Source organism: Chinchilla lanigera, unplaced genomic scaffold, assembly GCF_000276665.1.
Source record: "Chinchilla lanigera isolate Chin_1 unplaced genomic scaffold, ChiLan1.0 scaffold00057, whole genome shotgun sequence".
In the NCBI taxonomy this organism is placed as follows: Eukaryota; Metazoa; Chordata; class Mammalia; order Rodentia; family Chinchillidae; genus Chinchilla; species Chinchilla lanigera.
Genome location: NW_004955458.1, coordinates 13,815,819 through 13,839,521, shown reverse-complemented (window position 1 = coordinate 13,839,521; position 23,703 = coordinate 13,815,819). Strand labels below are relative to the sequence as shown.

At 34.8% G+C, this 23,703-nt stretch overlaps 1 protein-coding gene across 1 annotated transcript in view; it reads right to left on the bottom strand.

The window, feature by feature from the left end:
* Cand1 (cullin-associated and neddylation-dissociated 1) overlaps positions 1-23,703 on the bottom strand; it is a gene marked incomplete at its 5' end in the record, with an annotated part of 34,189 nt that extends 10,486 nt beyond the window's left edge. Inside the window, 9 exon segments of the mRNA XM_005397463.2 lie at positions 37-178; positions 1,408-1,700; positions 4,277-4,422; positions 5,796-5,901; positions 5,984-6,240; positions 7,739-7,862; positions 9,748-9,902; positions 14,135-14,278; positions 23,532-23,703. Coding sequence (XP_005397520.1) covers positions 37-178; positions 1,408-1,700; positions 4,277-4,422; positions 5,796-5,901; positions 5,984-6,240; positions 7,739-7,862; positions 9,748-9,902; positions 14,135-14,274 — 1,363 coding nt within the window.

Below are 23,703 nucleotides of genomic sequence, written 5' to 3'. Positions count from 1 at the left end.
GGCCATTATAAGTCCCCAAAAAACTTTCTTTCATACCTGGTACAAGCACAGGAATGTGTTGTGTTAGGGCGCCCGGTAATACATTTACCAGTTCAGTTAACATGTTAAAACAACACTGTCGGGTCTTCACACTTTTTTCTTTCATCTGTTTGTGCAGAGCTTTAACGATGTTGGGAACCTGTAATTATCACATACTCATTACCTAGTTCATCCACTGCTACCTCTTCAGTCCACTTAGAATGAATTATGGGAAATAAGGAGTAAGGAATTTATCTTTTTTAGGGACTACACAGAGGTTGCATTTCTAATTTAGCTCTACTGCTATATCTAGGACTGATACATAAAAACTAAGTTTGTCTAATCAGTCTCTTCTTTCCACTTTGTTGTTACAATGAAAGCTACTTCAAAAGCAGCTATAAACAGTCGGAAAAGTCAGACATCTGTTCCAAATTTTGCTTTTTTAGTCAGTAAAATTTAAATATGGTCTGTACTGACAAATCATATGGATTGTCAGATTGACAATCCCGCAACAAAGAAACTGAAAGCAAAAACCACCAACAAGAACACTACACAGACACAGACGCAAGTCACAACTGTGAAACTAGAAATAAAAGAAGTCACCTAATTCCCCAGAACATTATCAGAATTCCTGAGTCTACTAAACAGCCAGCTTCTGGACACTTCACTACTTAAATACTCCGCATTTTTTATTCCCATTCCCGTCTACAATTAATCTTCAATGTTCACCTTTACATTCACAAAATTTATTCATTTGCACTATCTGAAAACAACCCTGGTTTGGTCTCTTTCAGTATGTTTTATAATCTATTAAAACATGGACCATATAGAATCCATAGAGCTTCTACAGGGAGTACAGGTGACAGGAAAATGCCTAAAATGTACTAAATACTCAATAAAAGGGAGCTACACTGCTCTGATATTAACAGTTGAAATATGTTACACGTTTACTATGTAACAGGTACTGTACGCTGAAACTATACTCAGATCATTTCACTTCTCATTCCCCTGAGTACATGTCTCGAAACTATTATATACAAGAAAAAGCAGGTTTAATAAAATATAGAGTATCCAAGATTATACAACTGAGTCAGGAGTGAAACTGGCTAGATAGCCCCACAGCTATAAGAATTTTTCATTTACATCTAAGTAAGTTATTTTACCAACCTTAAAATTATTTTAGAATTGTTCAATCAAGAAAAACCAAGACTACAGCACTTCAGGCGGAATGGTTCATAAATAAATATGAACATCCATTATGAACACATTGTTCTATACTACGATATCCTAGAACTTTCTGCTTCTCTGAAGATATTCTAGAACTCACACAAAAACAGTTTTTAGAAACATCTCACTATCACTATGTTCTCAAACACACTTTCAACCAACCTGACTCTGAAGCATTGTCAAAGGTGTTTCTCCTTGCTCCATTGCATCAGGGTCACACAGCCAACTTTGCACAGGACGAGTTTGCTTCAAAAGAGAGAGGTATGCATGAAAAACGTCCGCCTTTACATTCTCCTCCCGCTCTTTAAATCTGGATATCAGCGCAGGAGAGACAGTCTTGTAGAACTCTGGAAGCATCTCGTGTCTTGTGCTAACGACGGCATCCAGGCACTTAGCAGCTGCGCGCCTCACTTTCCAACTCATGTCATCGTCATCACTGTATTCATCATCACTGCCTGAAGGAAGTTTTAATGGGAGCAGGCCATCAATGAGAACGCCACTTAATACAGAATTATTCTTAGGGCAGTTAATCTAACTCGTCCTCCACAAAGACAGCAATAGGCTTAAAAACTACAACTTGAAACAGATGCAGAGTTTGTTACTTAAAATCATAAATTTCCTGGCCTTTGAAAAAATTTAAAGGACTCAATACTACAGCAAATTCAGACAAAGGGGAAATTTGTAAGTGAAACCACGAAAAGGATCTCTGGCTCTAAAAAGAATCATTACTAATCCCTTTCTAATTTTCTGGAGGTTGGGGAGGTGGAAGAATCCTGGCATCAACTTTGTCAGAGGCTCTTCATTAAACCTGTGGATGTGGTATTTAGGATAAACATGCACATTCTCAACCTTTCACAATTTTATCTTTAGAAACTTTTGTGTTCTTCAGTACAAGAAATTTTTTCTACTGAACAACAAAGTACCACTGTCTAGAACTCCCAATGTTAAAGCTAAGTATAAGTACAAGCATGAAGACAGGTATCTCATTTATGCATACTTAATAGGTAACTGGTGTGTGTGAAACATAAAAAAAACTTTCCTCCTAGCACCATTAGGATGACCCACTTGGATAACAAATTTAGGAAGGTAGCACAAATAACAGCAGTTCTCATGACAGTCTAAAATTGGGTAACAATGATTTTATTATTCTTAGAAAATACAGCCTTGAAATGATTCCTCAGCCTAGGTGTGTGGAGAAGTGATCAGCTCTCTACTGGCTCATGCATCACCAGTTAGCTTAGTGTTAGTCAAGTGTAGTCAAGCCAGACCTTAGAAGATTCTAGGAAATACAATAAAAATCTCCAGTCTCCCGTTTCATTTATTCATTTTATCAGACTATATGAAAATTCAAATACTGCTAAATACAAGCACTAGATTCATTACTTTTAACCATTTCAGTTAAAAGATACTGCCAAAAGACTATTCATTTAAAAGAAAATAAATTTAAATGTTTTCCCTTTGTTAATACACAATAGGAATTGCATCCTAGCAATTATAAACTTTACTGAACACAAGTTTGTAAGAAACTAACACATGTCATAATCACTGAAATTATACTTATTTTATAAGTCACAATAACATCACGGTAGAAAAGGCATTTAATACTTTCAACACTCAACTTATAAAGCAGCTGAAGGACTTGATTATTTAGTGTGCTAAATGCCAAAACTGAACACAAAGAACACATATTACCATTGCTTCCTTCAAAGGCTATGCATACTGTTAACAGAAGCTTTCCCTTTATGAAGATGCTAAATGTCTACTGTGTATCAAGCACTAGCCTGAACACTAAAGTAAGAGATTTCTAGTCTTTGTGAAGAAGACTGTATTACAGTAGGTAGAGGATAAGAACATGCCATAAAGTTATTAAACATCATAAAGAAATAAAAATACTGAAAAAGAAAAACACCGGTATGTTGAGTAAGAGGAAAACTTGAAAGGATATGACAAAAAGGAATTAAATATGACTTCGAAGTTTTTGGCCTAAAAAACTAACAAGAACGGAGGTGCCATTCTGATATGGAAACAAAATCAAAGGAACAGATTTGGAGAGGGATAGCAAGATTTTAGATATGTATGAACATGAACCTGCACTCAAGGAAAGATCTGGAGCAAAGATACAATCTGGGCTGTCAGGGCGATGACATTAAAACCAGGAGACTAGATGAGATCAACAAGAAAATTACAACAAAGAAGTCAAGAAGTCCAAGAATTCAGACCTGGAATATTCTTAAGTTTTGGAGTGAGAGATGAAGAATTAGCATGGGAGACTGAAAAAGAGTAATCACAACAAAGACAGCACGAAAACCAGGCAAGCGTGGTGTCCTAGAACCTAAACAAAGAAAAAAGCTGCTGAGCCTTAGTAATAAAGTCCAATGTTAGCAAGTATTTGCAATCTTAGCCAACACTGAAGAACTAGGTTCAAAACAGAAGGGGAAGAAAGGGATTAACAGTATTCATACGAAGAGTTCTGCTGTAGTGGAGAGAAAGCACGGAGCACTAGGCTGCGGGATGGGAGGTTTCCATAGTTGTTTTTAAAATACAAGCTAACATAAACTGAAAGAATCAACTAGAAAGTATGAATTTATCCATTTAAATTTATTATTATGAATCCCAATACAAATAGAATCAACTAAACAGGAGCAACGTCTATGTCCTTGCTATGTTTTTCTAGAATAAATCTACAAGTTACAGTGTGAAATCAATACAAGGAAGCCTCAGAAATGTTTTATTTATGAAGAATAATAATTCTTCACAATAATAATTAAACAGGACCTCAAAATTTAGTAGTTTTATGAATATAACTATGAATAACTAAAAAATTTGAAGCCAACCAAACTTCTCTGAATATGTGTATTTTTAGATTTAACTTTTAAAAAAATACTAATTCAGATTCTTAGAAAAAAATACTCTAGGAAATCTGAATACAAAATAACAAAATCATGTTTGTAGTAAAAATCATCTCCATCTCTAACATCAGGGCTTTCACAAAATTTAACAAGTAAGATTCTTTTAATTTAATCTGAAATACCTTGGTCGTCATCATCACCACCATCAGCATCCATAGCATTTTCATCTTCATCTTCATCATCATAATTATAATTTGGATCATAGGTAAGATACTTAAGACAAATGTTTATAATGGTAGAAACATGAGGATATACTTCCTTAGGACATCTAAATACAAAAAACAAAAACTGCTTTAATCTCTTTGCTCCAGTCTCTGCCACACTTTGGTACTAGCAGTAACAAAGGTACACAGTCCCCGGCTCATCTGAAAAATATTTATCTTTCAAATTATACTCGATCAATTTTTTTTTTTTTTGGTTTTTCTCCGGTACCAGGAACCGAACTCACGACCTTGCGCTTGCCAGGCAGGCGCTCTGCCGCTGAGCTAAATCCCCAGCCCCGACTCGATCAATTTTAAGATAAACTTCCTACCTCTGCATTTTAACTTTGTTATGGTTACTGTGAGGCAGAACACAGAGAAAATGGTATGTGCTCTGTCTTCTCAACACGAAGACCAAGCCCAGATGAATGTGCTCTCCAACAACGAGGACGATGTGTGAGAACGTCAGTCCACAGTCATCTAGCTCGGTCTTCCACATGTATGGTGAGGGTAGAAACATAAATGCCCACAGGGCCAACCAACAAAGTAATTTGTTTTCATTAAGTAAAGGGGTCGAAATGAATCCCACAATTTAAAAATTTCATAGTAAAAACACTTCCGAAAACCAGGAGTAGCAAGGAATGCTGCCTTCTAGTATATGAACATGCAATTTTTATTAAGCTTTTAAAAAAAGAATATTACAGTCAGAGTTTCCAAATTGAGGATTACTGTCCTAGCAAAACAAATGTGATGGAGCTAAAATAACGATTAAGCTGGGGATATAGCTCAGTGGCAAAGCGCCTGCCTGGAAAGCGCACAGTCTTGAGTTCAATTCCCAGTACCGGAAAAAAGAAAAAAACAAAAAACCCCAAAAACCAAAATCTACAACCATAAAATAATGATTAAAAAAGTAAAATTTACTGTGTGTTTCTGATGAGATCATTAATTTACCCCTCTGCTCTCTAAGGACAGACATTATACTGACAGCTCTCTTCCTTTCTACACAGTCAATACAAATCTGAAATAGTAAAATGCCTGCTTCAGGTAGTCTTACCAACAAAAGGAAAACATTTTCAAAATAAATGTGATGACCACACATTCATAGGGAGATGACATTTGCTTCAATTTTGTATTGGCTATCAGTAATTTATTGCCTAACGAAAAAATAAAGCTGGGTGTAGTGCTGCAGGTCTGCAATCCCAGCACTCAGGAGAGGCTGAGGTAGGAGGATGGCAGATGGTTTTGAGTTTGAGGCCAGACCAGGCTACATAAGAGTTCAAGGTCAGCCTGAACCACAGAGCAAGTCCCTGTCTCCATCAATTAATAAGAAAAAATTAACCACATCTGAAATCCTATAAGCTATTTCTCCTTACACACAAAATCTAGACTTTAATTACGTAAAAGTTTTCTTCTCAAGAAACAGATTTTCTTAAAAACTTACCTTCTCACAAATGATTCAAAGGCTTGAATGCAGTACTCTCTTAATTCATCATCATCTACATTACAAAATTTTACCACCAAAGGGATTATCTTCTCAAGGTACTCACCTAAGGAAAGTATATTTTTTCTTAAAATTATGCACTATATTTTTAGTCAGACATAGTTTTAAAATATTTTAGAATTTCTTACCTATCCTATGCCCAGCTTGCCTGCTAATAGCAGCAATACATTGTATGTAAGTTCTTGTTGTTGACATGGAATCATTTTTGGACAATTCTGACAACAGATGTTCAATAAGATCTACAAAAACTATATTTCCACAGCTCATAACCAGATGGCCAAGAGCTATAATGGTTCTTTTCCTCACTGCAAGTCTAGGGCTGGTCAACTGGGGGAGTAGACAGGTGAGAATTGAAGGATGAAAATTAACAAGAAGTCCTCCTTGCCTTAAAAAAAAAGGGAAACAACAAATGAATTCAAGCATTACTAAAGCACCTGAGCATTACTAAAACATCTGGCCTCTGAACTCAACATAAATATGCAGAATGTAAATTTGGTAGAGATATATCTACATTCACAATGACTAAAAAACTGAATATTCACTATCTCTCCCAAAGCAACTGAAAACCTAAGCTAAATAAAGGCAGCTCTCATTTACTCCCTCCACATAACTCCTAAAATCTATACCTATATTGTCTATTGCAGAGTATCTAACCAGCTGGCTAGAGAAAGCACCAAACAAAACAAAAACATGAAGATCTTGTCACTTTTTTCCTTCCACAATTTCTCTATTCATTATAGCTTTTTAGAGGACTCCCAACATTCAGAACCTCAGGATCTCCTGACTTCTCCATCTTGTTGTCTTTTCTCTATATATTCATATGCCAAGTTTCACTGACCACATGGGCCCCAAATTACACTTCTAGATCACCTCGCAAGTACAGTTCAATGAATCAGCAGTACTCAAACATCTGTAATGTGCCAAAAAAGTAACAGGGATCAAATAACACACAGGACAGTCATAGGAGATTACTGTTTATCAAATTGAGTATAAATTCCCATGTACCTCAAAATGACCCCAACCTATCAGAATGATTTCCTACTACTTTCCTAGTCACTTTATATTTGGAAAACTCGAATACATTATTTCCCACCTCAACAGTACTTAGACCAATGGGTTCTGCACCTGAAGACACCCACCTATTAAAGAGCTACCCATTTTTCCAAATTCAATACGAATGCCACTCTTTCCATTAAAAAAAAAAAAAAAAAAATCCTTGAATATACTTGTTAGTCTTTAGTCCTATTCTGCCTTTATAAATATCTGTGTTAGTGTTTCCTACTGGAAAGCATAATGTCTTTGCTCGGTGCCAGGATGACAATTCCTCACTGTATGTACTTCTCTGCACACTCTCTTTCACCTGAAGATACTATAGAATCAAGTATGAACTGAAATTGTTGAGTTCTTTAAGATATTTTCTCCTGGGAGTTGCGCAAGTCTGTCCATTTTCTCCAAGTCTGACTTTCAAGTGAAAGCAGAATAAGAACTAATGAACAAAAACCAAGTTTCTTCCTCCCAAAACGTGCACTTTAAACATGGTCTCAAAATTGTAATTAGCATCCGTTTAACTAAAAAGCTTGCAACTCCAGTCAGTACATTGTATCTGAGTAGATCACTGAATGTGAGGATATTAGTCAGAACATAAACCACATTGAAAATTTTAAATCACAAATTGCATTTGTGTATTTTTGTGAACTACATAACACGTGTGCTATGCGGTATTACATAAGAATATTAAGCTTTTGTTTCCCCTCATTCTCAACGACACACAGTTATAAAATACACACGGTCAGTTCTGGATCAAGTTTTATATTTACAAGAAATCTTTAATAAATGAACATAATACTTGTATTACAAGTAAAGGAAACGAGGGGCACACTTACCTGCTCAGCATATCAGCCATGATATCCAGGGCCTCTAGCTGAACAGAGACGTCTTCCTGCTTTGCTATTGCACTGGTAAGACGTCCAGTAATCTTTTTACATACATTTGCAGCTAATGCAGAACCTGCGTAAATAATGAGGTAATAGTAATTCATGTCCAGCATGTGGAATCCACCTTATAATCATGGTACTTATCAAATATTGAATAATTCTAAACGTGACCAAGACACTCAAAAGAGATCCATGCCAAAGAATCTGTATTTTAAAACAGGGTGCTTTTCAATAAAATAACTTCCAAGACATAAATGAGAATTATAGATAATAACTATAGAAGGAGCATAGAAAATAGGGCCAACACTATACATTTAACAGACTTCACTAGATAAGTGCTGGACGTTGGCTCTAGGGCTAGTGGTACCCTCTACACACATTTCGGTAGACTGAAGAACAGCAAGAAGTCTTCCCCAGTGAGACCCTTTTCCTAGTAACACACTCTTTTTAGTATCTGTGAATGAAAACCACAATCCTGTGCCCCAAGGTTTATCAGCTTCTTCAAATGAAAAATGAACAGTTACAACTTCTAATAAAGTCCTTTGTAGCAAAGAGAGTCCATAATTTCGTTATAAAGTTGAAACGTAATTCTAGGACTCATACATGTTTTAAAGCAGGTCATGTTATAACTCAGTGGGAAAAGGGAATAAGTAACTGTGAAGGTAAGAATCCACATGGTTAAAAGAGTTCCTGTTAAAAAGCAGAAATCAGCTAAATGCAACCATGTTCCAATGAGAGAAAAAATATGAAGGAAATATCAATATAGCTAATGTAATGATAATATACTTCAGAGCTGATGAAATATTTGAGATAAACAATTACTTAAAAGATAAAGTAACTGGTATAATCTAATGGAAAAATATCAGTTTGGGATTAGAAAATAATGGAACTGAAACTTTGTCCAATTAGGAAGTCAAAACTCTGGGTGAAGTAACCTAATTTCTTTGGATTTCAGTTTCTCCATCTATAAACTAGAGAAGAAGGCTGGATGTGGTAGCCCACACCTGTAATCCTAGTACTCAGGAGGCTGAGACAGGAAGAACACTGCAAATTGGAGGCCAGTCTGGGCTACAAAGTGAGTTCAAGGCCATCCTGAACTGCATAGCAAAACCCTGTCTCCAAAACCAAAACAAAACACAAACCTGGGGAGGATATTAAAAGCTCTCATATGGCTGATGTGTACACTAAGTTAATACACAATCATCATTTAGCATAACAAGTATCTTAATATTTGTTAAGTAAATTAATGAAAACAACATAACCAGATGACATTATAACCAATCAAAATCTTATGTTAAAATAGGGAGCTAACTGCATCCCATTTACAGATGGGATAGCAACTCCAAGGTGGATAAGTTTAGCAACTTCTTAGTAGTCAAGAGCATTCTAAAATTTATACTTCCTAGACATCTGTCAGGAGCTAAAGGGTAACTAATTTATTAACTGTTTTAAATTTTAACATAACCGAGTATTTGTAAAACGCTCAGCTTTACTTAAGGGTACTAGTAAAACTGAGGGTCATAATTATGCTGTAACGATGTTCAATTTTATGCAACAAATTCTGATGCCAAGTAAAATTAATGCTGGAAATAGAAAACTAATCAGAACTCAGTATATTTTGCTATCTTTTCCCTCACTGTATAAGTTGGCACATAACTCTAAGTTTGTTCTCATAGTACATCCAATGCAAAATCTTGCTCTAATAAAAATCCACTGGAAGTGAGACTCATGAGATATTTAAATTCAATCAAAATATTCAATGTTATGTTTATTTCCAAGAAAAAGTAAGGCTTGAGATTTTAATTTTTTAAAAAAACTTTAAAGGGATTCCAACAAAGACCTTACAGGACAGATACCACTCTCTCCCTGGCAGGAAGGGAAGGAACAACAACAACAAAAAAGCCAATGGGGGAAAAATACCCCCACACGAAAAGAAAATAGAACATGCTATTGCTTACCACTGGAAGCTGGAGGAAGTTCTCCAATTACTGTTTTAAGGCCAATACTTGAAATATCTCGAAGTTGCTCTTTATCAGAAAGCATGTTAGTGCAGAGGGTATCTACAATTGTCTCTACTTGGTATTCTTTCACCTTACTCACTAAAGGACCAAGACTGTAACACAAAGAAGAATTCTTTTAATAGCTAGATAAACATCAAACACAGAAAAACATGTAAATGAAAATATTAAGTTGTCTGCCTAGCAACTGTCAACTACACCATGTATCTATCATACGAAGTACACAAGTAAGAGGGAAAAGTGAAAGAAGGGGAAAAACACGTACATGTGTATACACAGGATAGCTAACGTAGTTGTACTACTGATTTTTATTGCTTTATTGAAAGGAACAGTTAATATTTAATTGTTTGATCAATCTTACATGTCTCTGTTTATCTGACTAACCAATTTGAAGATATCAGTATGTAATACAACAACCATTTTTAATTTCCTATCACCTTGTCTGAAATTCTATATTGCTTGTATTGTTTTTGAGTTACACTGTAAATGCATATATATTTGTTAATATGTTTTCATTCTTTTATCTTTAAAACAAAAAAAGGAACACCACCAAAAAAAGAATGTAAACTAAATTCTTGCTTGATAAACACCTTCCAGTTACCTTCCAGTTTTTCCCTCCAACATACCTTTCAAATAAACAGAAAACTTTACTAATAAAAAGGCTATTTAGGCATCTGGTGCTAACAAGGATTATCCACAATGGAACTTCCACCTAATATCGCTTTGTCATAGCTTCTTAAAATAAAACTTCTAGATTCAACATCAGCCTTCACAGGACAAATGTAACATGCTGACAGTCACACTTGTAGGCTAGAAAAGAGCACTTAAAGCGGGAAACGCAAGGTCTTATAAAGACAGAGACTAGAATGAATGAAATGCATAACTTAAATGAATAAACTAAATACTCCTATTAAAGAACAGAAATTATAAGACTGAAAAAAGAAAAAGCAAGACCTATCTGATGTCTACCAGAAACAATTTAAAAGTCAACTGAAAAGCAGTAAAAATGATATCCTATGCACACATACTAATCTCTAAAAAACCTCAAGTGACTATATTAACATCAGAAAAAATGTATTCCAAGATAAAGTGCATGGTAAGAGATAAAGAGAAATACTTCATACTCATAAAAGAGTTAAACAACAGGAAGACCGAACAATTATAACTGTGTATCCACCTAAGTCACTGACAAAGACCTTCTGATCAAATTTCAGCATGCTCCTCTGAGCAATCTTTTCAACCAGGCCTTGACCTTGGCTACTATCCTCGATGGGCCTCCCCGGCCTGAAACTTTACGCAGTTTAAAAGTGTCATTTCTGAAAATATCTACGCATGACAAAGAAAAAAAGTAACTCTTTAAGCACAGAAACCTGATAGTACTTTAATCACATGATCAGCATTAAATGTAATAATTTCCTGATTTCCTCATTCGGCTTGGTGATTATCAATCTCCACTTAGCTTTACTGTATTCAGTTGAACCCAATCTCTACTGCAATAATACTGACACCTAGTACAGCAGTCCTGAAGTCTTCCCTACTATGTAAACAAATGCCAGTAAATTTTCATACAATTTTAAAATGCATGAAGAGAAGACTGCCTTGCTATACACCTTGTTAGCACTCATAGCTGGGAAATTTTAAATCTCTTCCAGCAGTCCAGATTACTACCCCCAAAAGACAGGACATAAATCTAATTTCAACTACCTTGACCTGACATTTAACAACTGCAGAACGTATTTTCTGTTCATGTGTTTATGAACATTCACCAAGGCCTACCATATGTAGACTAGAAAAAATTTCAATAAATGTTAAAAAAAAAAGGAACCAGAAATTTTAAATTCTGAGAAATTTGGTTTTCTGACCAAAGTGGTATTAAATTAGAAAGCAATAAAAAAAGAAAAAGCAGTTAGATAATCTCCAAGTATTTGGAAATTATTTCTAAATGACTCATGGATTAAAAGATCACAATGAAAATTAAAAATGAAAGATAATGAAAACATCAATGTTGGAGGTAGCTAAAGATCTTTTTACAGGAAGATACCTTTAACATATGTGAATTAGAAAGGAAGTCAAAGGGAAAGCAATAATAAAAGAAAAAAAAAATCAATGAAATAGGCAAAAAACAATAGAGAAAATTAACAAAGCCTTAAGTCAGCTCTTCACTGGTAAAACTAACAAAGGCCTGAGAGAGATAGAAAATCCCAATTAAGATTGGAAGAGGAATATTTACTGCTGACCTGACTGTGTAAGCAGAAAATCCTGGGCACTCAACAAAAACTACTCTAACATTAAAGTATGAAATACTAAAGATCCCAACTGAAAGATGCATTAAAATGTAGATTCTTTTCAAATATTTCTATAATGCCCACACAATTCCAAAGGTTAAACTTATTCTTAAAAACAGAATTAACAAACTGATTCTAAAATATATACAGAAAAGACAAGGGACCTTAAAAAATGTTTTGGGGAAAGAAGAATGCAACCGGACAGCATAAATACTTAACTTCAGACTTACTACATACCTACAACAGTTTCTCAACCAGGAGTTGAATTTTAGTCTCCAAAAGTATTTGGCAATTGGCTGTTGACATTTTAGGTTGTCTCAGCTGGGGAAGGTGAGACAGCTACTGGCAAACAGCAAAGGATATTGCTAACATCTTACAATACATAGATAGCTCCCACAGCAAAAAATTCTCTGTCCCAAGAAGTTAGCAGTGCCAAGGCTACACTAATAAAACAGCACAGAATAGACAAGTAGATCAAGGAAACAAAACACAGCCTAGAAACAGACACACACTTTTAGGGTTAACTGACTTCTTGGCAAAGATGCCAAGGTAAATTAGTAAAAAAGGGAAGGTCTTTTCTAGAAATGGTGCTGCAACAACTGGATATCCACATTAAAGGAAGAGGGGTTCTATCTTTGTAAACAAAGATTACTGAGGACTCAAAAAAGCACAAAGGAAAAATTCTAATTTTCAGATTAAATCAAATTTAATTCACATATTTAATTTACAGATTAAATCAAACTAAGCTAAATTTTAAATAAAAATCTGGAACATTTTCAGACTTAATTCTATGGGACTACTACTAGAACTATTTGTCCTGGAATTACCTCTTCTTTAAGGTTTCAAATACATCAACAAAAGATTTCTAGACCTTTATATTTGGTGGCAAATTCTTAAACAGATTTCCAATTTCTTAATTAAAACTAATTACTAATTTATCTACTGGGATTTTTCTACCTTCAAAAGTCAGTGCATTTGATTTTTTGCCATTATCATGATTTTTTAAAAATATGTTTTATATCTTCATTCCTTTACTTTCTTGAATATATGTACAATTTCTTTCCCAACCCCTTTAATTGTTCAACACATTATTTTGGAGATAGCTTAATTTTATTAGGTACATGCCCAAAACAATTATAAGACAAAAAATTAAACTTAAATTATTGGTTCACCTGTATTACAACTTTGTATTTTTTGAAGATCTACTTTTATTTTAAATTTATGAATGCTCTGAGTTAAAGAAATTTGTACTACATATTTATAAATTCCGTTGACCAAGGATTTATCACTTTTGCCTGTCATTACAAGCAGATATAAAAAACTTTAGCCTAAAACAAATTTGAAACTTTGTAAGCATCCAATAAAGGAATAATAATGGAACCATGCTTTATTTAAACTGATACAAAATATAATACAACATACAAAATGACACAATTCCATTAAGAACGAAACTAAATGTTATACTTTTATTATTAGCTCACTATTAAATAGGACTTCTAAAATTTGGCCCTCATAAATCAAACAAGTACATTAAAGGAATTTACTGAAAATTCAGTTTCTCTACCCTACTACGAAACCCACCTGTGAAGAAAGTTCCTAGCTTTACTGTACTGCCAAAGACAATGAGAACTTCCACAATTTTAAGGAAACCATCTCTATAAGCATGGTATCATCAACACTGTAATTGCTGCCTTTCCTTGTTTAAGGGCTTTATCATTGGTTTTCCTTTTCCTTGCACATCTGATTTTTAAATTTCACCCCCCAAGCTGTGCTACAAAGTAAGTGACAGAATCATAGTTTCTGGAGTTCTCTACACATACTTTCTAAGAGCTAAAAGAAATACTGTAAAGGGCACATTATTTTATATTCTCTAAGTTAATATACTGTATACAACATACACAAGCACTAAACATTCACTAGTCACCTAAAAATTCTAAAACTGAAACAAAACAAAAACTCCAGAAAGAGTACAGTATCTAAGATAATTACCTATCAATTTTTTTAAACTGCGGATAAGGAGGAACAAGATTAATACAACTCACCATTTGACAGCTAAATTCTGTACCTCACCATTTTTATCTTCCAGTAACTTCAAAATCATTTTCACTACTTTTCTTTCACTATCATCATCCAACTTGATAGAATCTTTCTGCAGTTCTGTCATCAAATCATTTGTAGCCATAAACCTATTAAGAAATTAAAATTTGTTAATTCAAAAATTTTGAAGTTTTAATTCAAAATTAATTTTTCAGATCCAATGCTATACCACTCACTCAAGAGGACTACAGTACATCACAAAATTTCATCTATTTTTAAGTGCTCATAAATTCAAGTAACTACTGAAGAAAAAGATAACAGCACATAGTGAAAAGTCACTGTTTTCAAATAGGTATTTCTAAAGTCCTACTACATTCTTTTATTATCATAGGATATATATGATATATCCCATAGGAAACTAACTCAAAATTATCTCCCCTGGGTTAGTCTTCATTTCAAACTTACTAATAGGTCCTACAATGAGTGCTTGTTCATTCTAATTAATTATATTACTCCTTTTAGGGGGAATAAAAAGGTACTCTTTTTATTTGCATAGGATTTTATCTGGGAAGACCTTAACCACAAACATTAAGAACACCTTCCTTAGATATTATTGTATGCTACACCAAGAGTCATATATTATAAATTACTGTACTAGGAAATTTCCAATACTAATTCCTTTCCCATCCTAACTTCTGTCCATAGGTACATGTTTATTTCCAAACTGGTGAAGAAGTAACTCTACAAAGTTATTCCATCTGACATTTATTCACCTCTCCTTAAGAACCAAAGCCAAAGGAAGGTTTAATAAGCCTGACAAAAATACAAAGTAATCAATCATCATCTCAGACTTAAAGGCCTGATAGAGGTTAAGGTAAATAGTCATGGATTTTTTTTTCATATACATTACCAGACAATTTATTACTATCTCTCATTATTTGAAGTAATCAAACTCAAAACCCTAAGACTGCTTTAAAGTCAAATGAACTTTTCTAGTAATTCTTACTTCCATTTATCAATGAAATACAACTGAAATATCTACTTACCATCTAACTAGATCCAGCTTAAGTAAAAACTAGCATTTTGTTTTATATTCTGTAAATTAATATACTGTACATAGTATATACAAGCATTAAACATTTACTAGTCACCTAAGAATTCTAAAAAATTAAATAAAACAAAAACACACAGACAGTACAATATTTAAGATAATTACCGATGTGTACATTAAAAAATACAACTTACTAACACCTACTGGAGTTTAAAGAACTCTGCAGACAGTCTCACAATATGGGCAATAAACTATGTGGTAAAGATTGACAAAAGTAAGTTAACGATTACTACTAAGGTAATTTTAAAGGTAATTAATAATCAGTATTTCACTTAACATGGATTTGTCATAGTTTTAAACTGCAAGGAAGCAAGTAGTTCAAAAGCATGTAGAAAACTGCTTATAAAGAAAAGCCTATATTCATATTGGGACAATAAAAAACAAATTAGGCATGTACTTTAAAAGTGTGACAATTCTAATTGGAAGCTCTTAGTCATCAAAGCTATATTAATCTTCATTAACATTCTAAAGTTGGAAAAACTGTGTAACACATTAGTACAGACATTTTAACACAAAACACTGAAAACATCTTAAAACATTTTAAATAAATTAAATACATTAAATAACTACAATTATTATAACCCCTATGGACCTTTGCAATACCAGTTATCTACCTCAAAAGAACAAAGTGATTATCAATTTAAGTACAAAAGCAGATAATCCCAAATAAAATGCTGGTTTATGGTTCTGAGTTGGTTCTACTAGATTTAGTCCTTTATTCATCGTTTATTTATGCACTGCCTATTACGTTAGAAAGCTCAAACAAAGAACTAAGGATGGAGAAAGAAAAAAGTAAGTAAGCCTTGACCCCTGAAAGAGTTTATATTGTAATAAGTTCACTGACCTCCAGAAATCTTTAATGGTTAAATATCTTTTTTAAAGAAGTTGAAATGACCACTACCAAAACTAATGATACTACTTTTAATCACCAGAAAAACTGGATTGAGATTGTAATGAGTTACATCTCACTGGTGCTTTTGAAACCAGAAAGTTCCTGGAATACTTTCTTCCACTGATCTAGAAGTCGTTTGACCAGTTTGAGAGTTGTCCGTAGCAGTTAAAAGGTAACTTGGAAGTGGGTCTTAAAATAGCTATTACTGTTGTAAGTATGGTTCAAAGAGCTGAGATGATATACATGCAGACTAGGTCTCTTCCTCTTATCCATCTAGTGGGACAAACAGGTAAATAACACCCTTACAAATTTTTTTTTAAAATACCCAAGAGCACATGAAAATGATGATATCCAAGAACTGCCTGCTTCAATTTCAAGGGACACAAGAGGGGATTCATAGAAGGAAAGAGACGTTATTCTCCTTTGTGGTGGGAGAGAGCAGTAGAGCTCCTCAAAGTGAAGGACTACCACAGTTCAGTGTGGCTGCAGGACAGAAACCTAGCAAATAAGGAAATACAACGGGAAGACGATGGAAATGCAGACTGAGGCCAAGCTGGGAATGGTTTTATACTTTAATTCAGTACATAAGGAGAATCTACTACATACCAGATACTACTGTACTCGCGGCTGTGGCTACAAGGGGTAGCCAAAGCAAACGTAGTTCCTGATGCTTTGGAGCTTACACTGGTCTGGTAAGAAGTACATTAACTTTTTAAAATTCCATCTATGATTAAGAACCTAAGATAATTATGAATTGAGATAAATGCTATGAATTAAAGAAATGTGTCAAGAAAACACAGCAGTATAACACAGTAACTACGCAAACTGAAGTGGAGATTGTTTTTCAAGGAAGACCAAAATCCCAAGAGTAGACAGAGGTATTCAGGAGTGGGCTAGGGGGAAAACTGGTGCCAAGTAAGAAAGACACAGTAATTGAAGAGATTTGTAGATCATTATCAGGATTTTAGTATTTATTCTAAGAGCCACAGGAAGTTACTGTATGGCATATGGGAGAGAGGTAGGAATTAAGTGGAATAATGGAGTAGATAGATTAGTCTTTCACAAGCACTACTCCTACTCCTACCCCTGACACCACTTTGGAGAAAATCGATCTTTATCCACTAGACTGAATGGAGACCAGTTGGGAGAATTACTGCTGCAGTCTTGTGAAATTACAGTAGCCTGAATTCATTATCAATAAAAACTTTTATACTACACATACAACCCTTATTATTTGCAACCTACATGTACAAATTCGCCCACTTGTTAAATTTTATTTGTAAACTCAAATTAATACTACCCATCTAACAATCGTTTACACACAAGTGCAGAGTGGTGGCTGAGTCACTCAACACAGATTCAGGTGCAGTGGGACTCTGCCTCCTAGTTTCTGCTCACACTGCAAACAAGTATCCTCTTCTTGGTCTATATTGTGCCATATTTCTCACATTTGTACCTTCTGCTAGTAATTTTACTGTTTAATATGGCACTTATACACAGTACTTAAGTGCTATCTAGCATTCCTAACTGCAAAAAGGCTGTTATATATCTTCTGAAAAAAAAAATTGGTGGTATGCTCCATTCAGGTATGAGCTTATAGTGCTACTGACAGTAAGACCAATGTTAATGAATCCATCATACACACTAAATAATCTTTAAACAGAAGCATACACACCAAAAGATTAAGACTCTAACTGAGCAAAATGCTGTGACCAGGGCTCATAAGAACCTAACCCTGTTATTCCCCTAGTAGCAATGGTTCAGTATTTGATAATTCAGTGTTTGTGGTCACTTTATAGAGAGTAATTACTACCAAAAACGATCACTATTTGAGATCATAAAGTGAGATGAACAGTTCTTCAAACGGATTAGATATAAGTATAGTAAGGAATGAGCTAAAAAGACAGAAGTAGGAAGAAAACAACAAGTCCTGGTCCTACAGACAGCTGATGTTTCCTTCCTTAGAGAAAGTTTCTGTGTAGTCACTGTCATACCAGATGGTTCAAGTACACATTTTATTTTTCTAGAATGAAAAAAGATTAAGTCCAAATCAACCACGAACTGTATCAAATGGATATGCCTTTAATTTTAACAAAATCCCAGTGAGACTGAAGATATGATCATCATGAATTAATGCTATACAGCTTAACTTCATCTGTCGCAGGTTAAATGGAAACCAAGAAAGAAAAAGCAATCCCTGTCGTTTAGAAACTGATCTGAGGCTCACACTTCAACCTCAACATTGAAAACTAACTGGATGTTTACAAATAAAGGGTAGTTTCTTAGACATACAGAACACCCATGTCAGACAGGGTCACCGAGCAACAACGGCAAAAAACAGAAAAAATCAAGTATTTTCTCCTTCCAGTTAAATGAGCGACTCTTACTTCCTTACCAATTAAGTTGTTTCTACTACTTTTACAGGGTCTACAAACCCTGTAAAATTTATTAAAATGTAAGTCACAGACTTGCCCTTTCGGACACGATCCAATTTAAAGCAAAGCTCTGCCTCCTTAGGCTGCTCTCAAAATTACCCAAATAAATAGGCTCCCTGTAGCAATCTCATAGAGACCCCTTAGCGTGTGTTCCATCTTCCTGTAATGAATAAGCCCAACTTGTGTCATGGATGTTTATATAATTAAATTCGAAAGGGAAAAATTGGTATTCAGAGCTTAAATATCACATAAATGAGCAAAGAAAATATTCACTAAGTCCACTGTTAGAAATTTTAAAGCAGTTTCTGTGATCTCATACAGCAGTCAAGATGTTTGGAAGTTTATCTTGTAGTCAGTGAAAACTAGATGAAAAGGCAAGAACCAGTTGTGATATTTAAGAAAAAAAATTCTAATGGTTAGAATGAACAGACTAGATTAAGAGGCCTTTGACAGCAACACTAACTTGAAAAATACCCATCAGAGAACTAAAGGAGAGCAGAAAGGTCAGAGAAAGGTAACATCAAGGTGTTTTACTTGGGAGGGCTTTCAATGAATGGTAATTGACCAAGCCATTAATAAGGAACAGGAAAGCTTAAAGTGGGAAGGAGGAGGGTAAAATGTTGCAAGTGTTAACTTTCAGACTCCTATTTGATTTCCAGGTGGATATAACGTGTAGGTAATGCTATCTTCATTCATTTTTTTCAACAAATATTTTAGGGATACCAGCATAAAGAACTATGTTAAGCTCTGTGCACACAGTAATGAAGAAGATAGTGACAGTCTGAAACTTACACAGCTGGCTTATTCTATTCAACTGAAAGGTCCTTGAGGCGAGAATTTATTCATCTTTAGTTAAGTGCAATAAAGGTAGAAACAAAGGTAGAAATGGATGCTTTCCACTGCACAATGAGTAACTTTCACAGCCTCTCCTCTCATATATTAACACAATTTTACGCAACTGAAAGTTCCCCGAGGGAACTTACTCATCTTCAGTAAATACAATGAAGAGAAGCACAAATAAAAGTAGAAATGGATGCTTTCAACTGCACAATGAATAACTTTCACAGCCTCTCCTGTCATTTAGTAACACAATTTTACTCGATTCTACCAGAAAGCTAGATGACCTGAGCTAACTGTATTACCCAATAAAGCAAATACTTTCAAGTATCTTGCATAAATACCACTGTTACCTAGTTTTTCTCATTTATTCCCTGCAGTAGTATGAATTAACTTGCACTAGTCTTGATATAGTTCCTGTAAATAAAACTAATTTTTGTCCATCTTCCAAGTTTCCTATGTGACATCCCTTTTTCTTGTTTTTCAGTAGTGAACCCTAATCATTGCTGTTAAGTTTATGTAGTACCTGTATACATAAAGAAGAAACATGTTGAGTAAAAGCAAGTAAATTACTACCATTCACTTGAGAAAACTTAAAAAGTGCCTAGAAATCAGCTTCTTAATCCTTGCAAATCTATTTCCTCAGATTAAAAACTCTTTTCTCCAATAAAAAGTAATCAAGATCATTTCACTATTTCTCACATAACTGTAATGTTCAGAGTATTTTCAGCTCCACAACAGGATCTCTAGGCCCCTTCCAGCTCTACAAGTCTATGATTCCTTAACAGAGCTAGATTTTGTTAGCATTTTAAACAGTTTTCCAAGAGAAAATCCTTCTAGGATTCACCCAGTACCTAAACACATAAACTTGGTAACATAAACCATTATCAAGTTGGAAAATGTTTCTATTCTACAACAGGGTGCATTATTTTAAGATTGTATCAAGTAGTATTTAAAGAGATTTGTTGATTTTACAACGATTTCCTGAGGAGATTTTTCTAAAATTCTTATATACTTTCTGCCCTTACTCTGGAATTAAAATACAATTCAACTAAAACACCTACTGAAAGAAGTCACATGGCCAAGGAGCTACAGGATTCAGTTCAGTAAGACAAGGTACTAGCCTTAAAAATTCCCCAGCTACAGTCAAAATCCCTTCTCCCTCTCTGCCAGGGAAGTTTTCTACAGTGTACTTTCATACTGATCTCTACCTAGAATTTCATGTTCATGACCTCACTCAGATCCTTCTATGGACATGAATCTCCCTGTTATCATATATCGCCCCCAGGGTTATCTTTTTACACCACTGTTTTAACCATCAGACAAGTAGAGACTTACTGAGGTCAATCATTTGAACTTTATGAAGTCCCTCTCAAGGAATTAGAAAAAGCATCTTCCAGTACAAAATATTCTAATTTTTGAGGCAATTTCAATATAAGGTGTGCCTTGTATTGTCCTCTAGTCAAAACCTGGGAGAAGTAGCACAGTTAAGTGTTACGAGCAAAGAGGTACTGGAAATCCTAGATCTACCATATAACTAACCTTGGGCAAAGAACTAATCCAAATCTCAGCTTCTTCAACTGTAACAGTCTATTATCCACTTTTACTATAATTTTATAAGGATTTTTTAAGAATCAAGTGAAGCTGAAATATTGTGCATGAATAAAAGCGTAATATTTTCTTTACTCTTGATTCTTTGCAATACTTTAATTCAGCGGTGGTGAAGCCTATAAAATAACGTTGTCTCAACCCACTACACATTTAGTGAATATCTGGAGTACTCCTAGGGTTCATGCACATTAAAGCTTTTACTGTTATCTACAGAATCACCTGCCCATTGGCTGCATCACTTTGTACCTTTAACTCTTTAAGCACATACACACACCTATATGTCCTTATACTGAAAATAATACTTAGTATTATAAAAGTTTTCTAGGGGAAAATTCTCAGTACATTCAAAATAGTATTTCTTCTGAGAAAAGAAGTGATGAAAAGAACTGCCTGAGGTACTCTTCCAAACCATGTTTCTTCATAAAGTGTTATTTGAATTAGCATTCATTAATTTTTAAAATATTAATTTTCTCCAAAAATCAAGGCTAGTACGTGAGACTCTATCCTGGCCAATGGGATACAAAAATGTCCCTCTCCTTTACAAAGAGTGCTGAGTAATGACACTGCTCTTTTAAATACTACCCTAGTTCTCATAAATCTTAATATCCCACCTTCAAATAATGTAGAATATTAACACATTAAAGAAAAGATATATTAGGTAATTCTTCGATAAATTGAGCCTATGATTTAAGTTCTACAAAGATAAAGCGTGGAACTCCAAAATGCTAAAGACTGCATTTGTTTCTTTATATTAATGGTCTATGTAGTTATTGAAATAGAAAGTTGAATAGAGGCCTATAACCAACCTTTTGTAATTACCCTTCTGTAATTACCCATATGCAAATCTCTCAGAAGTGAAAATCATTTCAAACTAAGCAGGTTGCCCAAGATCTCAGAGTTCACAAGCAAGAATCACACTGATTAGAATCCAGGTCTTGTGATGAAGTCAAATTCACTTTGGATTCTATGAGAATAAAAGCATCTTTCATTTTGGTAGCACTGTTTTCCTCTTCATTCCTTAGTACATACAGTACAAGGAAAAGTGCTTTACATATTAGGCATTTCGTGATGTAAAATTGCTCTCAGGATGCTTCTGGCACTATTTTAAGAATGTGTAATCACAAATCTTGGTATTTATATCAAAAGAACTAAATTTCTAGGGAGAACAATGCTTCTTTTTTAAAATTAGCGAATGTTATACTTAAAACTGCATGAAATTCAAATGTTCACTATTTGAAAGGCAAGCGTCCAATCCCCAGTATCATAAAAAAATTTAAATGTTTAATATACAGAGTGCTTTAGTTCCAGACTTGTCTGTTAACTGGATGGTTAAGCAATTATAAAAAGAAATTTTAAAAAATTAATACAAACACCTTAATTGTAACGTCAAATTACTGGAGATCACTTACTGTTCCCAAAGACATCTTCTATAACAAAAACCAATTATAAGAACTGTATCAATAGTCCATGATCCACCAAGCAAGGTTTTGACACATTCCAACACTGACAGATAACGCTTCTCAAGTTCAGCATTCACTATCAGTTAGTTTAAAGACATTATTATTTCTTTCACATAGTTTACTTTAAAAACGAAACATAGACTCGGGCCTTATACAGTACTTTCCTTGAAGCTTCAGACAGTACATATGAAGTACCCCACATGGCTTGATTTCTTTAGTCTTTCTAAAGGTATTACCCACACCTGAGTCGGTCTAGCTGAGCCAAACTATATTACAGTAAAAGTGCTACCTTAAGACTACAACAGAATCAGAATGAAATTTAGTACTGTTAAAACATGAGCCAAACCAGCATAACACTGAATCACAACCGCACCTTACACACAAAGTTGACAGTTGTATGAATGTTCCCATTCAAATATTTAAATTTCAAGCAAACCTTACAAGAAAATCAAACAATATCCTAACCCTTGAAAAAAAACAAAAATTTTACTTTTGATAATCTTGATTTTGGCCCCCAAACTACACGAATTCCAAAATTCTGTGATATCTAAAACAAACGTGTAACACCCCTCAGTCACAATACTAAAATCTCTAACTTCAGCAAACTGGGTTTTAAAAGTTGCAAATACAACCTTTAAGGCATTGCTAGGTATTACACTGATCGTTGTAATATGCCAACACACCAATGAGGTATACTGGTTTTTCCATGGTTCTCTTTTCACCCATTCGTTCTCAGCAGATAAACTACAGGTGTCAAGACGATTGTTCCTATAAAGCAAACCACCACCCAAGCGCTTTAGGCACAATTTTCATTGAGGACCACCTGTCCTCTTCTAACATGCAGACGAACTACAACTAATAAAGCATTAAAACCCAAAACGTCAATATTAACAGAATGAACTTTTTTGATCGAGGGCTTATTTCTGAACAGACCAGGAGGCAGGAAGGAATGTAACTGTCACTACAGCATGCCACCCGCCCCCCCGTGGCTAAGATAATCTGAAACTATAACAAATCTTCAACGCGCATGTTACAAAACTGCGGAGCCACAAGCACCGGTGCCCTGGAACAGAACTGCCACGCCACCGCTCCGCCGTCACCCCCAGGAGCGCTTCTCCGGCTCGGGCCGCAGCGATCCACCCCGGCAGCGACGTGGGGCTGCGAGGCTGCAGCGGGAGAGCCCGCGCGGCCTCACCGGCCAGGGACCGCGCGGACGCCGGCGGGAAAG